Source organism: Bombyx mandarina, chromosome 01, assembly GCF_030267445.1.
Source record: "Bombyx mandarina strain Sakado chromosome 01, ASM3026744v2".
NCBI classification, from domain to species: Eukaryota; Metazoa; Arthropoda; class Insecta; order Lepidoptera; family Bombycidae; genus Bombyx; species Bombyx mandarina.
The window spans coordinates 2,584,947-2,603,526 of record NC_143208.1 but is presented as its reverse complement, the minus strand read 5'-3'; the positions used below and the strand labels follow the sequence as shown (position 1 = coordinate 2,603,526).

The following is an 18,580-nucleotide window of genomic DNA, read 5'->3' as shown; positions in this document are numbered from 1 at the left end:
ATAAACAAAAGGCAATAAAATTTAATAGTGAAGTATTAAACAAAGATGAGTCATTCATCAGTTCATCAGACAGTTCTTATTCAATTAGTAGTACATAGTTTATTTAAAAATTAAAAAACAGTTAAATATTTTTTTTATGAGTACGGGGAGGCGGGGATCCCCCGGCTCGGTACTCCACGAACTTTCGGCCTGGTAGGAGAAAAAATAGTATGTGCACCGCGGGAAAAAAATAGGACATCTCATCCACTTTTTTTTTCAATTTTAAACGCGGGAGTAAATATCCTACTTTTCTCCCTTGGTGCAAAATGTACCTACTATTTTTGACTTATCTAAAGGGTGGATGCCGGATTTGAAGTTGATGCTGTGGGCTTCAAGGACTTCTTGTTATCTAATGGACTGAGTTGTCTGCTTATCGGCAGGAATAAGAATAGTTAGGTATCATGTTCGAGAAAAACGAAGTTTTCTACAATTTTATAAACGCCACGGAAACATATTTTAGCTCCACTGAGACTCGAGTATGTTGGTGAGGGAATATAATTGAATATGCAATTTCGAAAAGGGCACATCTCTGAAAATGTAAAATGTTCAGGAAATGAAAAATACTGATTATTTTCTAAAGCAGTGTAAAATTTAGAATATTAACTTTTGAAATATATTTTAGTGTTAATTAGCGATTGAAAATTACTGGAATTATTATAAAATGGGTGTAGGTAAGCCTCAAAACTACGTGTATATGAAAAAATGTATTTGACAAAATATGCGATATGTGCCCTTTTCGAAATTGCATATTCAATTGAATACGTCAGAAGCGGTTCTAATAAAGTTGATTTAGTTTGAGTGACTTCGTGAAGGCCTTTGGCAGATTGGTCATAAATCGCACATTGCTTCTAACCCAACCTAAATACATTGCCAAACTCATTACTTAGATCTTTAATGTATTTATTATTATTTATTTATTTTTCTGTTGTTTCGTTTGTAGGCAGACGAGCATACGGCCCACCTCATGGGGAGTGGTTACCATCGCCCATGGACTTCAAAAACGCCAGGGGCAGAGCCAAGCCCCTGTCTACCGTAAACTTACTTTAAACACTGTTACATCACTGTAATTAATTTATCTATCATATATAAAAACTTGTCTAAATAAACTTCTAAAATAAAACATCAGACATAATCCATGTTATTTAATACAAATAAATAAGCTACAATAAAATTATTGTTATTTTACTCACAATTACATATCTACTTTAAGTAAATAAAAAATAATTACAAGAATAATATTGAAAAACACACGCACACGTCTCTTCTGTTTTCTTTGGTTAAAATTTATAAAAGAAATTAATTAAATTTAATAGATACTTTATTTCATTATAAAGAACTTAACGTAGACGTAAATTGTGGTCATTGTGATGAGAATATTTACAATACATACTCAACACAATCACGAAAATTTGTTAACATACCTCAATTTTCCATTCCATAGCTACTATTTATTTAAAGTTGGAATAAACTTGGCAATTATGGAACGCAATAGATATATTTCGGTACTACTAAAATATTTCAAACAAAAATCATTCAGATTTCATTGATTTCGTGATAAGTACATTTTATAGCAATATGTGTTCTCAAAAACGCGAATTACAATTTCATGTCTACTAATCGTTATTATCATTTATTGACTGTATTTATTAAATGGTTGTACGTTAATATCATTCATAATAATATATTATTTATTATATAGGTATCTTGAAATCTAAGTACAGAAATGCAAAGTATAAATGCAATATAAAAATACAGTTTAATTAGATTATGTTTGTTTTCAATAAATCTATCGTTATATTGATCCGTTTCAATCCAATATTCATATCAAAATTTGCACAACAAAGAAAAAAAATATTAAGAAAATTTATTGCTTCTTATTTATAATTAATAAGTTTCTAGCCTCATTTTTACATTTAAGTCTATTATATCTAAAGTAATTAAGGCACGTAAAGTGTGAGCAATGCTGGGTGAATCGTGGAATATTCTAGAGCATTCTAGAACATACGAAGGTTTCAATGATTAATGGAGAAATTTAAACTTTCACAAAAAAAAAATCGGTAAACTTGATATTCATTTATTCTCCTTACATAACAAATAGCCCCTTCGTATAAAACATAAGGAAAATTCGCGTAATGCACTCCATTTATCAGCGAATATCCTTAATCGTATTACAAGATGCAACTCGAAACTTTAGGATGGAACTCAATAAATACACAATCCATTATTTACAGATGATTATTGATGATTTAAAAAAAAAAGTCACACCCGTCGCAGTGCTCTGTTAATTCCATCTACCTATAATTGGCCGACCTGCTCGGTCCTTCGGTGGGCTCCAGTACGATCCGCTTGAAGCATCCATCTGGAAGCTGTTCAAGGATGCCCTTGACGTTCTCAACTTCAGACCGAAGGAGGTCGTGCTCGTCTTGATATTCTTTCATCCATCTGGAATTGTTGAACACAATAAATACGACTTTTTTTGTGTATTAATCAACATACTTAATTACTATCTATCGAGAAACTTGTTCAGGGTAGGGTCAATGGAAAGAGATCTCGTGGATGAACCCCCATGCGTTGAAAGACCTTACTGAAACCCCACTTAACGAGTACGTGCGCCGGGCCTCGGTTCGTGGACTATGGAAAACATCTGTCAAGGCTTTAATAAGCAAGAATTCCACATGACCACTACTGCTCTGCCAAGAGCAACCAATTATGATGATGATGACCTCATGAGCCATCCGGTATTCCACGGTTACAGAGCCCATGGACAAAACCTCCTAAAGTGGGACTGAGGTCTAAAAACGACTGCCCTTACTTCTAAAACACAATTTACATCGCAAGTTCATGAGGTAGTATTGTAGGTACTTACAATAAAAACTCACAATTCGTCCTACCCTCAATATTTACTTAACTTAGATACACTTAGAAGTTTTAGATACACTATTTTTCTATTAATTTTCAGGGATAGTACGAATTTAAGTATTTATTCGTTTGAAATTAACATAAATAGATTGTAAAATAAATTTACATTAAAAAATTTTATTGTACATTTCAATAAACAATTTTTCTTTTGAAATCTCATGTTATTGGAATTGGAAAAACTGAAGGAATATTTGATTCCCTATTATTTAGATAATAAATAGCCTTTAAGCTTAATAATCGTTTAGCTTTTAGAAGCTAGAAACAAATTATATGATAAAAACAACAATAATAAGCCACGATTAAAACTAAAAATCAGTGCCAGTACAGTTTTTTATATAATAAATACAATTTACCTCTGATGATTATTCTTGGCTTCTGTCAACGTTTTTATTTTCCCATCAAGATCTACACCTCTCAGTGCTTTTTCGGCACTGTCCAAGCTTTCCTCTGTAAAGAAATAATTCATAATTTAGATTAGATATTATGCACTTAATAAAACTTAACACATGACAAGGAAAATAAAAATAGGGTAAACTTTAAAATGAACATATAAAAGTGCTACAATTGACGACTCTATAGCGTAGAGCGATCTCCTCTCGGTAACCATATATGTTTCGGACAATGGACTGTATTTTGTGTTAGGTCGCTGGCCAGCGTCAATAAAACTTCATTTAGAAATAAGGCTTTTATTTCTTTTGGTACACAAGACACGTACTAAGTACGACCAGAGATTTTGTACAACTACTACGACTAGTGTTGCCATACTAGAAATTTTATATTTAAATTTAAAAAAATGTTATATTTATGATTGCCCTAAACTGCTGCAAAGCAAATATGATATTGCGTTATTATTATATTATTGATAGTGCAGCTTCACAACACGCCGCGCCGATGACAACAGTGATGCCAACTAATAAAGTCAATTTCTTCAGCCAGTAGAAGACGACATCCATTCCCAAAACAACTATTGCAAGGTTGTAACATTAATATTGATTCAGATTTTCAGTCTGTCTTCAAGGTTTGACACTATTGATTGATTGATTGACAATTTTTTTTTATTGCTTAGATAGGTGGACGAGCTCACAGCCCACCTGGTGTTAAGTGGTTACTGGAGCCCAGAGACATCTACAACGTAAATGCTGCAACCCACCTTGGGATTCTAAGGTATTAGTATAGTTACAACGGATGCCCCACCTTTCAAACTCAAACACATTACTGCTTCACGGCAGAAACGGACAGGGTGGTGGTACCTACCCGCGCGGACTCACAAAAGGTCCAGCCACCAGTAAAAAAATAATATTAGTTAGAATGGTGAATTAACTCCGATACATACTTAATCTGTCCAATGCTTCATCGTCGAGCGTTGGGAGATTCTGCAGCTCATCCATAATGACCTTCAGATCCTCAAGACCTTTGGTGACTTGTTTCTCAGCTTCCCGAGCGTCGATATTCGCCTGACCAACCTGTTTTTAAAATAAATTTAATCTATACATATAAAAATGAATTGGTGTTCGTTAGTTTCGCTAAAACTCGAGAACAGCTGGACCGATTTGGCTAATTTTGGTCTTGAATTATTTGTCGAAGTCCAGAGAAGGTTTAAAAGGTAGATAAATATAAAAATTCTCGGAATTAAATAAGGTTTAGGTCTTTTATTTATCGATTGAGGCACTACGAAGTCTGCCGGGTCAGCTAGTGTACAATAAATATAATTAGCAACCAACACTTGTAATTTAGACTGTCCAATACCTAATAACTTTGGATAACTTTTTAAAGTATTTTATCACGATAGTATGATATAAGTTAGTTAGTATGATATTAGTTAAGCTATTCTGTTTCCTACTATGTAATGAAATTTAATTTTTTGTCTTTTTTTAGGATATCACACATCACATTTCTCGGATTGAATTCTTTATTACGAATTCCATTAACAGGCCAACAAAACCACGCATTCGCTACAGACTTTCCTACGAGGGCTGCACTAAAAGTATCGGGAATGGAATATTTCCACTGTTCCTGTCATATTAAAATATTTTTAAGTGAAAACTCCTTGGTTTTAAAAATCGAATACCATTTATTTATTTAAAAAAAGATTCTCGGTCTTGTCACGAGGTTTTGTCAAACTTGTTTAGTCGTTGAGAAAATGGAATTGACCCGAGAAAATTCAAGAGCGATGATTTATTATGACTTTCGAAGTGGTTTAACACAAAAACAGTGTGTTGACCGGATGATTTCTGCATTTGGTGATGAAGCCCCATCCAAAACCACAATTTATCGCTGGTTTGCTGAGTTTCAACGTGGACGTGTCAAGCTCAGTGATGATCCCCGTCAAGGTCGTCCAAAAACTGCAGTCACCCAAGAAAACGTTGATGCTGTGCGTAAGCTGATTGAAGAAGATCGACATGTGACATACCGCGAAATTCAGGCAACTTTAGACATTGGCATGAGTCAAATACAAATAATCTTGCATGAACAATTAGGTGTAAAAAAGTTGTTTTCCCGGTGGATACCGCATTCGCTCTGTGAAGAGCAAAAAGCGGCTCGCGTTACTTGGTGCGTCAGAACTCTCAAAAGATTCCACGCAGGATCCTCAAATGCTGTATACAACATTGTATCAGGTGACGAATTCTCGATATACGCGTACGAACCCGAAACAAAAAACCAGTCACGAGTTTGGGTGTTCGAAAATGAGTTAAAGCCAACAAAAACTGTTCGTTCACGGAGTGTTGCAAAAAAAATGGTGGCCACGTTTGTCTCCAAAACCGGCCATGTTACGACTATTCCTCTTGAGGGACAAAGAACGGTTAATGCAGAATGGTATGCTAGCATTTGTTTGCCACAGGTCGTTTCTGAACTCCGTAAAGAGAACTGCAACCGCCGCATCATCCTCCATCACGACAATGCGAGTTCTCACATAGCGCACAGAACAAAAGAGTTTTTAGAGCAAGAAAACGTACAATTATTAGACCATCCGCCGTACAGCTCCGACCTAAGCCCTAATGATTTCTATACTTTCCCTAAACTAAAGAATAAATTGCGTGGACAGAGATTTTCATCACCTGAAGAAGCTGTGGACGCCTACAAAACGGCCATTTTGGAGACCCCAACTTCCGAATGGAATGGTTGCTTCAATGATTGGTTCCATCGTATGGAAAAATGTGTCAAATTTCGCGGAGAATACTTCGAAAAGCAATTTTCAGTGCCGCCTAGGTATACGTATAGGATATAAAGAAACCAATGAAACATAAATACAGCCCATTGCGTTTCTCGTCGTATCTTCTCAGCGGGTCGCGATTCCGATCGGTGGTAGATTCAGCTAAGCACTGCTCTTGCTAGGCCTAGTGTTAGCAATTCTCTCAAGTTGAGCCCGTGAGCTCACCTACCCAGCGAATAGGTAGGGGAAAAATACCTAAATAACAATAAGTATTTGCTACCATCGCTCCACCATCATTAGACACGAAATTAAAACCCCAGCTAAAATCTCTAAAAGTTTCAAGTGGAGTATGTAATTAGTTATTTAATTATTAATTTGTTTTGTATTTAAAAATTATAACATACCTAAAATGTTAGAACCCTGTCATCATACGACCGACTATTAGAACTAGGAGAATGTTTAAATAAAATTAACTATTATTGATATCATGGAACCTTCTGAGAATAGAAGAACACAACACTTTTATATTTTGCTACATTGGAACTTCACCCGGAATATAAGGGGTGAGATTCATAATACACAAGTCTTTGGAGGGTGCCTTTACCCAGACCGGGATTTCTTGTTAACTTATAATTATTTTAATATACGTAATTATATTACTAACATAATTTAAGCTAACTTGCTAACAAAAGTCATGTTTGTTGTTTAATGTAATACTAGATGATGACCGAGCTTTGCTCATTTTTTTTTTGATAACGCCATCTTGTTATGTCTTTAAAGCGGTTAGTTGCCCTCAATTAAGAAAAATAGTATTATTATTCGCCAATAGATGTCGGGAAGAGTCATAAAGTTGATTATCGATAAACACGAATAAAACAACATTTTCTGAAAATAAATCGTAGCTAGATCGATTTATCGCCCCCGAAATCCCCTGTATATTAAATTTTATGAAAATCGTTGGAGTCGTTTCCGAGATTCATATTATATATATATACAAGAATTGCTCGTTTAAAGGTATAAGATTATAATCCACTTAAGATTGTAAAACCAGAAATAAAAGTGTTATTATTATTATTATTTTATGTAATTTGTATGTACCTTCATTTTTGCGTCACGCGTTAGCTGCATGTTGTCGGCTGCTTTTTTCTCCAACTCCTCGATCTGTTTCTCCGTACCTCGCACACGAGCTGTTACGATAGAATCCAAATTTTATAACACATATTCGTATTCGTTAAACTACGCCGGGAAGCCAGATAATGAAACTGTCTTATAACAAACGTGAGACAATATAGATTTAAATATTATTTCCAAGCGCTAAGAGTTATTTTGTAAATTAAAATTCGTTTGATAGCTGAGAAAAGTACCATCAAGTTGCCCATTGTAGAGGAAATGGAGAATGTTTTAGTCCATCAAACCTATTTTTTCTGTTTCATGTTTAATTAATGACCCCGGCACAAATATTTTTACAATATTCGATGAGTTTAACGGGCCCCAATTCGTGATCGTTCATAGATTATGACAAGAATCGAATGCCTTCTAAAATTGCAAGGCTTATGACGGAGCTCATTTATGTTTGAAACATAATAAAGGAAAAGACGATTTCTTTGTGACGTTCAAAATATATAAAATCAGGTTTGAAGGACCATAGTGTATTTTTTGTGGTTAAATGATATATTTACAAAACTGTGAAATTTTGAAAGTTTTTCAGTAAGGCTTGAGAGTAAGTTAACTAAACTTCAAGCGGCAACCCTTTTTGAACTTTATTCGGAACTTAGTTAGGAGTAAGGTAAAAGGCAACGCAATATTTAAATTTATCTTCAACTTTCTCTATAATCATTATTTCTTAAATCTGAGCTACATATATATTTTTATTATATATCTATATTAGAATATTTCCAATTAATATTACATAACATTATTTAATACTTACTAATCAGTTTGTCTGACTCGTCTCTCAAGTTCACAGCTTTTGCTTTGGCAGCGGACGCTTTCTTCTTGATTTCGTGGGCGGCCTTTTAAAAACAAACAGAAAAACATGTATTTGTTTTAATTTATGACGTTTTGTTGCTTCGAATGTGTTGAATGTTCACTTTGAGACATGAGGAACGATTGTCTTTTTTAGGATGGAACCTTTACTGGCAGTTCGAAGGCCGTTCCAACTTCCAACTTCTGATGGTAGTACCTCTTGTGAGTCCGTACGGGTAGGTACCACTGTGCTATATTTATTTATGTTTATGTAGCCGTCCAAATATTGTGAGCGAGTATTAAACAAGTGATAGTGTTTTGTGGACACGTACTTTTATAAGGACAATACAGACAATACTGACGTGCTGTAGGCACACCACCACCCTGTCTATTTATGCCGTGGAGCAGTAATGCGTTTCGGTTTAAAGGGCGGCTCAGCCGTTGTGACGGCCGCTTAACATTACAATTTGAAGAGCCCGCTGAGGTTCTAGCTGGATCCTATTATCAAATCCCGATTCTGATCCGGCAGGACATGCATTCGATACGTGGCGTACAGCTGTTAGCAGATCCCTACCATCCATGATGAGCCCGTGCTCACTCACCTGTCCTTTACTTTTATTGCTTAGATGGGCGGACGAGCTCACAGCCCACCTGGTGTTAAATGGTTACTGGAGCCCATAGACATCTACAACGTAAATGCGCCATTCACCTTGAGATATGAGTTCTTAGGTCTCAGTATAGTTACCGCCGCTGCCCAGCCCTTCAAACCGAAACGCATTACTGCTTCACGGCAGAAATAGGCAAGGCGGTGGTACCTACCAGTGCGGACTCACAACAGGTCCTACCACCAGTAAAAGGCAATACCTCAGAAGCTTTGTCGGCATATTCCTTTTGCGCCTGCTGCGCCAAGTCCCTGGCCTCCTTGGCCTTGTCACTGGCGGCGACCAGCTCCTCGGTGATGCTGTTGATGCTCTCCTCGGCCGCCGCTACCTTCTCTTGGACAGCCGGCACGTCCATCGTGGCTTGGATCGCTTGCTTGTGCGACTCAGTCACTTGATCACTGAACTCTGTTCGTGAATGATATCGTAAAATCGTGACGGGTTTTTATAAAAAGGCAATTTATAATTAAAAGCCAGAGATCGTGTGCGAAGAATTTCGGATTCCAGCACGCGGAAAGTGGTAACCTATGGCTAAGCTGACGTAGATTAAAAGCTAACATTTCATTGTGTTTGTAAAATGATTACGAAGCTTATTAGCTGTTTTTGGTAGTCCAAGGTGGGTTTTGTCATAGTACTACGAATTTACGATAGATGGCGTACCTATGGTTTCAATAAATGTGTATGATAAATTAATTTAGCGTTAATCACACGAATACTACAATATAAAATAGATTTCTTTCGAGTAGATGCTGTTTCGATTTCGTAAAATTATTGTTTGTCATGCACACTTAAACTCTGACGTCACAATTCATTTTACGCCTAAATAAGTTATTTTCCAAATTCCCATGAAGGAGTACAGAGAGACGTATCATAAAACAAAATCATGTATTAAGATCCGGCTGCGACAAATCGACAATAGATGGAACATCGGAAACAAATTAGAACAGCGCCCCTAGCGGCAAACTAAGGGAAGCTGTTCCAACTCCATACAAATTTGAGTTAACTTATGCGATCGAGAAGTTACAAAACACGCACTAAGCACACTGGTAGTCGTAAAATAACTATAGTAGAATTATTTTGTCCGTGCAGTTTGGATCATAAATAATCTATTGAAGCTATTTCGCTCTCTATTCCACTCACGAGCCTTATAATATAAGGACGGGCATAGTGATGCGCATTATTGTTTTCGATAAGCGTTATCGATAGTGTATTTAGTTTTGTCATTTTGTGGGTTAGTGATAAAAATTAAAGAAAAAATCACTAATCGAACACTTACACCACATATCGCCGCAGCAAGTTAACGAGAACGGCAGAAATTAACACTTTGTAACCTTTCGGGATCTATTCTCATTTCAGTGAAAATTTTTAACACATTGTTGATGATAGCACGTGCTTGTGCTGGTATATTTTTGCCAACAAGCAAAATATTTAAATAAATTCTGCCGTTTTGGTACAAAACAAAGGAGTAGCCATTGTGTCACTAAAGAAACTCAGAGAGAGAATGCACAACATCACATTTCTCTTCAACATATGTACTATAATTTGCAGGTAGGTACAACAAATGACTCATAACATAACAATGTCTCACCACCCTTCGTATACCACCCCGCCGCCGTGTACCTGCCTTCGATGACTCATTTGTTTTTATCGATAATGGCGTTGCGCCCGCGCAACATGCTCACCGCCCTAGCCGGGCTATGTTTTATGACCCAAACTGCACGGACAAAATAATTCTACTATAGTCAGCCTGCCTTTTGACAATATTTGGAATAGAATGAAATACTGCAGAGCTGCAACCGATGCCGATATTTACCTTTCAAAGTCTTGTAAATCTCATTTGCAGCTGTCAACGTGGCTTTCGTGAGTTCCACGTCGTTCTTAGCTTGTGCCTGCAGCTCATCCAGCTTAGCGAGGAGATCGTTGAGCTCCTCCTGCCTGTCGTGACCTTGTTCCAGCAAGTCCCGACCGCGCCTTATGCCCTCCTCTAAATTGTGAAGGGTGTCTTCGTTCTCAGCTATCAAACGGTCCAGCTCTGCCGATTTCTCATCAATCTGTAACGAGAAGTGAGACATGCGCTAATTTTCAAAAGGTATTAAAGGTTTCATATTAGCCAATGCTCTAAGCCCAGTTATTTGGTGAGTTCTAAGGACTGTTGTCAAAGTATAATTTTTATAATCATTAAAACTGACCGACTGACTCGGTAGTTACCGGCCCTGACTGTTTGTGTCGTGGGTTCGATTCACGGATTCGCAAACATCCGTTTTTTTTTATTGCTTAGATGGATGGACGAGGTCACAGCCCACCTGATGTTATGTGGTTCCTGGAGCCCATAGACATCTACAAAGTAAATGCGCCACCCACTTTGAGATATAAGTTCTAAAGTCTCAGTATAGTTACAACGGCTGCCCCACCCTTCAAACCGAAACGCATTACTGCTTCACGGCAGAAATAGGCGGGGCGGTGGTACCTACCCGTGCGGACTCACAAGAGGTCCTACCACCAGTAATTACGCAAATTATAATTTTGCGGGTTTGATTTTTAGTACACGATGTTATTCCTTCACCGTGGAAGTCAATCGTGAACATTTCTTGAGTACGTATTTCATTAGAAAAATTGGTACCCGCCTGCGACATTCGAACACCGGTGCATCGCTACACACGAATGCACCGAACGTCTTATCCTTTAGCCACGATGACTGTATTTTATTAAAATAACTAGCGGTCCGCCCCGGCTTCGCTCCGGTGGCTGCCACCCTGCACGCGATATTTTAGGTAATTTTTTACACCTTGGCTTACATTATTGGAAATTAGTAAGGATTCCTAATATAATTCGAGTATATCCTATGTCACCCGGGGATAGTGTAGCTTGTCAAAAGTGAAAGAAATTTTCGAATTCAAGTCAATCGTGAAGAGTACCTCCGGGACCACTAGTATACATAAAGATTAATCAATCTCTGTTATCCATAACAAAGGGAATCCTAAATTGGGACTAAATGGTGTATTTATACCGTTCTATTCATCTCCATTGAGTCTTCGTGAAGCTTGTTGAGCTTGATGTCGGGCAGCAGCGTGGTGTTGACCTCCGCGTACAGACCTAAAGCTTCGTCATACACAGCTCTGGCTCTCTTTAAAGCTTGATCGGCAAGCTCTGTCATACTGTTCAGTTTTCCCGAAGCCGCATTCAGTTCGTTCGTTAGGATCTGAACCTCGTTACTGTGAATTCAAATTTAAAATATCATGTTTACCTACTTATTATGTATGGAGCCCATAGACATCTACAACGTAAATGCCGTGACCTACCTTGAGATTTGAGTTTACAGCACAACGGTTGTCCCACCCTTTAAGTCGAAACGCATTACTGCTTCACGGCAGAAATAGGCAGTTATGTATACATCTATACATATAAGTAAAATTGGAATATCTGTTTGTAATATTGAAATAACTAATTTTTAAAATACGCATATTAATGTAATATTATATACGCTACGGTACACCAAAATAACATTTTTCACAATTTTGTCGTCTGTCTTTTCAATCCGGCTAATCTCTGGAACGGCTGGACCGATTTTAACGAGACTTTCACTGATAGGTAGCTGATGATATAAGGAGTAACTAAGGCTACTTTTTTTAGACCAGCTTCACCCCGCGGCCTCACTGCGGGGAGAAGCTAGTTATATATCTGTTAGCATTCATACTGTTCATGTACCATTATTACCTGATATTGGCTTGTTTATTGATGCCATCTTTGGCGATCTTGTTTGCGACAAGCGAAGAGTTGAAGGCCTTGTCCGCTATGTCTCTGATGTTCCTTGCTTCGTTCTCTAACTTCTCAGCGAGGAGCCTGGACTCCTTGGCGAGCGCTGACATGTCCACGGACTGCTTGCCAAACTGGTCTGATCTGTTGCGTGCTTTCGCTAACGCTGCAGCTCCTTCCCCGTCCAAGTACTCCAGAGCGCTCTGTTTGAGGAGAGATGTACATTCTATGAATTGCCTTTGCTTGTAGCTTGTAAGGTTGTAGATGTATGGAATTAAGATTGTAAAAGTGAAACTGTATATAGCTTGGTAATACAATCATTGATATAAAAACAATCTTATTATTAATTCATTGCTTACGATGCATTATACCTATATCTATGAAGTAAATTAATTAAAACTTTATTACTAATATTAATAAATGTAACAGTCCTCTCGCCAAAAAAGTACTAATAGAAATTAGGTATATAAGATTTCGAAATGAAAATGGAAACTGTATCTTGGTTATATTGTGGGTGGAATTAATGGTATTTCAAACTTGGAAGCAGCTGAATTTTAGAGAGCAAAAACTCTTTTTATTTATTAAATTATCCAAGGTAACTGTAACAAAAGGTACCGAAAGATATATTTTTTTAAATTATAATTATTAAGTTAGTGAAAGATTTATTACATTGATTTCCTTCTGGGCGGCCTCTATAGTGCCCTCGGCTTTGGAAACATTTCCTTTGCTCTTCTCAACAGCTTCGTTGCCGTCAAAACTCTCGTCTTCAATTTTGAAGAGCATGTTTCTGAAAGAAAAAAAATATACATTTCAAAAACTTATTTTGAGCCACGGCTAGAAACATAAAGTGTTTTTAAATATAAGCATACTAGTATCATTCGTTGTAATGAATATAAACACCGATTACAACAAACCTGTAACTCAATCCATTGGCCTGTCCGAACAAGTTGGCCCCTACTAACGCTAATATAATGCGCCTAAGGCAGAACTTAGGGTTAGATATACCCAATTAGATATGCGGTTAGATATACCGTCTGAACCGGGAGCCTTGCGAGGATGTAGCTCTTTAATTTGTTCGCAGATGTGTCACGAACAACGCTCGGCCGAAAAAAGGCCTGGCGATTGAGTGGTCGACGAGCACGTCCGCACGTGAGGGGTGCTTCTATTAGAATGAAGCTTGTACGTGCAACTTAAATGAGGCTGGTATTTTCAGATAATTTGAGGCCAATGGAACACAGGCCAATGAGTAGTACGAGAGGTGACAGAATCACAAGATTTCTTTATTTTATGAAAAAAGGATTACTGTTGGCCCGAAGGCCTTTTCCAATCCAAACCAAAATCCACGTGAAGTCCCCTAAAGTAAGTTAGTTTTTTTGTATTCATTGTAAATACCTAATGTCGGCTAGTCTGTCAGCCAGTTCAGCCAAATTGTCGGTGAGGCTGGAGCCCCCTGTGTTGCCAAGGCCTATTTGCGCTTCCTGAGATAAACTCTCTATCTCGGCTCTGACACGCTGCAGTTCATTATCGAAGTCAGCGTTTTCCACCACCGTTGGAGCCTTTGATATTTTAGCCAAAATCTAAAAAATTAAAATTAAAATTAATTGTCTTCTGTTCTTAATTCGTTTGGTTTCAATCGACTTGTAAAGCTATGTACTACTATTACGCTTACTATTAAGTTTATAATACCATCAGTAGTATTTTTTATTTTATTTCTGACTAATACCCTCAAAACAGAACAGTCAGCAAGATTGTGGTGGTTTAGTATTGGTTTTGTATTTCTATCGCAAAGCAGTTATACGTGCCGATTCGAATGGTGAGATAGTCGTCATGAGGTCTATTGAGGATTAGGCCTCATGTCTCAAGAAGGGTTTCGAAATTTATTTATGAAATCTAGTAAATTATCGACACGGTACAAAATGCTTTAATGAAAATTTTAAACTATTTGTTTTTACCTCATCAAGCTCTTGCAGCTCACGTCTGTGCTGATTGACAGCATCGAGAACCAAATTGTAGCAAGGGGGACAGTCCTCACAACCCTGGCCGTCGAGACGACGCTTCTTATTCTCCATACATCTGAAATTTGCAACAATATACACTATGAATGTAGCTCAAAGATAATAAGGGGCGCCGTAGGGCATCCCGGAGCAGCCGGGGCCAAGGACAGATGCATATGTGACCTGATTGGTTCATCTTCGGTTCCCTGACTTTTAATTGTACGACGAAAACAATTTTTATTCTTAGCAACAAGTACCCACGATTTATATTGATTTAACTTATCGCAGTTCGGTGGGTATATTTTGGAACGATATTTTTTTAAGTTATACTTCTTTAGCGCGTTATGAAAAATTGATGAGAGTGAAAATTTACGATGCGTGCGCACCGTGACACAAAATTAACAGAATGAAGTTGCCCACTAAATCGGTCATTACAATACGACCGACGTAACTTGGCGAGTCTGAATATAGCCGCAGGTGAACTTTCGCGCATGTACACTCGTAAAAAAAAGTGTTATTAACATTCATTTTTTAGTAATATAAATGACAAAATTATTATTTAATATAATTCATACTAAATATTATTAAATTATTAACGTTAAATATTTATTATTAATTAATTAATATTTAAAAAAAAAATTAATAAAAATAAAGTATATCTTCTTACGCGCTTACAGAAATACACGCAGAATTTTGGTTTTATTACGTACCTACTATTTGTTCTAGTTTCATTTGTTATCTAGCAGACTATTGAATGATCTTGTCGTGTTAAAAAAGTGAAGTTCAATAGGGAGTGAGTGACCTCTCGCATCAAGCTTTGAAGTACAAAGTGTCGACATTCAATATTATTTTATTTCACTGCCATCTAGTGACGAACTGTTAAAGCATTTCGAAAACTTTTGATGCTATTTTTGTTTAAAATAATTTATAGAAGAGCTCTTACGTCGTATTGAATACAAGTTTAAATGAGGATTTGATGCAACATTTAATTCAAACCTACTATAATAGATGACTCTGCGACCCATTTTTTATTTATTTATTATAGCACCATCTAGTGAAAAGGATTTGACAGCTCTTACAAAATATATTTAGTGCATTTTATTTCAAATATTGAAATACAGCCACGCTCTCCTGCGGCTTATAGGTATAGGATTCCCCTAGAAAACCCAAAAAAAACATTAAAACAAAGCATATTTTGAAAATAAAATCAATTTAACCAAACCATTATCTAGCGATACCCCGTCATTCATTTGGCAAATTGATTTACCAGATTTTTTGTCTAATCGTTATAAATAGCTTTACAAACTAAACTTATGCTTATATTGTTTGGGATGGTATAGACACGTGATGAGACGAAATAACAATGAGGTTGTTAAGAGAATTTTAACTATGAATCTTTATAGTCGGATTTTTAATTAGACGAAGCCAGCTGACAGTAGCTAATGTCACTTTGTGAAATAATGTTGCTATATTTAAAGTAATAGTGATGCGTTCAGTTCTCGTTCAATCACATAAATGAACAATGAGTGTGAAGAGTTACTCATTAATTTCAAACTATAAAAGAATATTATTTATATTTTACAATAAAATTGTATTAAAGTGATCCAATATAATAATATGTTACTAGTAGTATGTAACTACAATCAGTTTTTTTTGTTTTCATTACCTATGTACCTATAATTGTTATATTTTATACATCTATAGTTTCAACTATATGATGCATTGGAAATAGGACAGTCTTACAAGCTTCCTCGCAATGTTTTTCTTAATGTTTAAAACACTCGGTATTCAGTACAGGTAGATACCATAGGAACATAATGTTTCGTCGAAAACTCGTTGGTATGTACAAAGCACGGCTAAAATTCGAACCCCGTGCCCGATATCGGCAGTTCGGCACACTAACTATTCACTAGACAATCGAGGCAATTTCATTAATTCAGGAGTTTTTTCAATCGTTCACTTTGTCACAACACTATTTTTATTTCATCAAAAACTGACAACACAGTAAACGTCAGTTTACTTCGTCTAATTAAAAATCCGACTATAGACTTTAGAGGAAGAATTAGACCTGAGTTGATGGATTGCGTGAAAGACGATATGTGTAAGATAGGAGTGAGCGAAGAAATGGTATATGATAGAGGAGTATGGAAGGAGAAAACATGTTGCGCTGACCCCAGAGCACTGATAATACACATTTCATTTCATACCAGAACAAACATAAATGCAATTTCTGTAGCCAGTAAACAATCTTTGACGACTCCACGTACAGTCCATTAGACCACCAGTTTGTTGACTAAATCCTAAACATTTTTAAGACCCCAATACTACTACTAATATTACTACTACTCACCTGTCACAGCGGCGTCCTTCAACGTTTTCCTGGCAGGTACACTGCCCGGAGACGTCGCACTGGTAGTTGGTGGAACCCCACTCATCACAGTCGCAACCCTTGCATCCCTCCACTGAGAAACCGTAGTGGTAGTCACGGCAGCGATCGCAGTGCTTCCTATTAACGCATAACTTGTAATGAAGGTTACGCACATATCTTGATTGTGTACAGCACGAAGACATTTAGACATGATATCGAAATGTCAATGGTTTAATTTGACGGTTTTTTTAGGGATTTTTTAGGGAAAGAGCTCGGAGAAGGTGAAGGAGAAGGTACCTTCTTTTCAAGTCTAGTAACAATGCGTACGCTAGTCGTGGAAGGGTCAATGATATATGAACACAAAATAATTGAGGAAACAGTCACGACTACTGACACTTGTCAGTATGTGTTTTTTTACGTAACTTTTAATTAATTATGCATTCATTTTCGTATTGTTTATTTCTAAACGCTTTTTATTTATTTTGTATTGCATTGTTAAGTGAAGAAGCTCACGGCTCGCTTGATATTGAATTTGACTTGAGACACGAGCTCAAAGATTCATTAGGTTTGCGCAATAGCTGTCGTACTCTTCGCCTTGGAGCAAACGATTCATCTCGGTGTGCAAATAGGCAAGACCGGACCTACCCGTTTCTTTATAGGCTTTATAGGCTCACCCATCGATTCCTGGTTTGCAGTAGCACTGCCCCGTGCGCGGATGACAGGTGCTGTTGTAAGAACCCTCGAGATTACAGTCGCAGGGCTTGCAGCCATCGCCGGAGAAGATGTTATAGTAGCCGTCCTGTTGCGTAATTGATAGCATAAGAAATCGTCGTGCCCTAAAGGATAAGACGTTCGGTGCATTCGTATCTAGCGATGGAACGGTATTCGAATCCCGCAGACGGGTACCAATTTTTGTAATGTAATACGTACTTAACAAATATTCACGATTGACTTCCACGGTGAAGGAATAACATAGTGTAATAAAAATCAAACCCGCAAAATTATAATTTGCGCAATTATTGGTGGTAGGACCTCTTGTGAATCCGCACGGGTAGGTACCACCACCCTGCCTATTTCTGCCGTGAAGCAGTAATGCGTTTCGGTTTGAAAGGTTACTGGAGCTCATAGATATCTACAGCGTAAATGCGCCACCCACCTTGAGATATAAGTTCTAAAGTCTCAAGTATAGTTATACAACGGCTGCCCCACCGTTCAAACCGAAACGCATTACAGCTTCACGGCAGAAATAGGCAGAGTGGTGGTACCTACCCGTGCGGACTGAAGAGGTCCTACCACAAATTCTCAAATTTTACCACAAAACGCTGTCAACTCTGAATTTATTTACAAACACAATGTTTATTGGACACAGCATACTCTTAAGGTTGCCGACAGCATCGCTCGTACTTACTTCACACTTATCGCAGTTTTTGCCGATAACGTGAGGTCGGCAGGTGCAGTATCCTGTAAGTCCGTCACATAGAGGAGGTCCCTCAGGACTCTCTACCGTCCCGCCTTCGTGACACTCGCAGGGCTGGCAATCGCCCTTCTGTTTAGGATCCAATGCGTCACCATAGTAACCTATAACAGAAAAATAATTAAATTAAAATAAACTCATTTGCTACCGTATTATTGTAAAATTAGATAGAAACTTTTAATCTACGAATTCACTCTAAAGATAAGTGATAAATTAATGAAATGATTATAATAGAGATGTGACATTAAAATATTCTGA

The 18,580-nt window shown here is 37.3% G+C and overlaps 1 protein-coding gene across 1 annotated transcript in view; it reads right to left on the bottom strand.

The window, feature by feature from the left end:
• Positions 1-1,166: 1,166 nt before the first annotated feature.
• LanB2 (laminin subunit gamma-1) overlaps positions 1,167-18,580 on the bottom strand; it is a 35,090-nt gene continuing 17,676 nt past the window's right edge. Inside the window, exons 15-29 of the mRNA XM_028179674.2 lie at positions 18,257-18,426; positions 17,523-17,647; positions 16,831-16,986; positions 14,439-14,559; positions 13,879-14,063; positions 13,156-13,273; positions 12,448-12,689; positions 11,741-11,945; positions 10,547-10,784; positions 8,939-9,141; positions 8,040-8,121; positions 7,208-7,296; positions 4,292-4,421; positions 3,312-3,405; positions 1,167-2,481 (exon numbers count right to left, since the gene is read on the bottom strand). Of these exons, the coding sequence (XP_028035475.2) occupies positions 2,331-2,481; positions 3,312-3,405; positions 4,292-4,421; positions 7,208-7,296; positions 8,040-8,121; positions 8,939-9,141; positions 10,547-10,784; positions 11,741-11,945; positions 12,448-12,689; positions 13,156-13,273; positions 13,879-14,063; positions 14,439-14,559; positions 16,831-16,986; positions 17,523-17,647; positions 18,257-18,426 (2,309 nt within the window). The 3' untranslated portion in view covers positions 1,167-2,330. The remainder of the gene's footprint in view (positions 2,482-3,311; positions 3,406-4,291; positions 4,422-7,207; positions 7,297-8,039; positions 8,122-8,938; positions 9,142-10,546; positions 10,785-11,740; positions 11,946-12,447; positions 12,690-13,155; positions 13,274-13,878; positions 14,064-14,438; positions 14,560-16,830; positions 16,987-17,522; positions 17,648-18,256; positions 18,427-18,580) is intronic.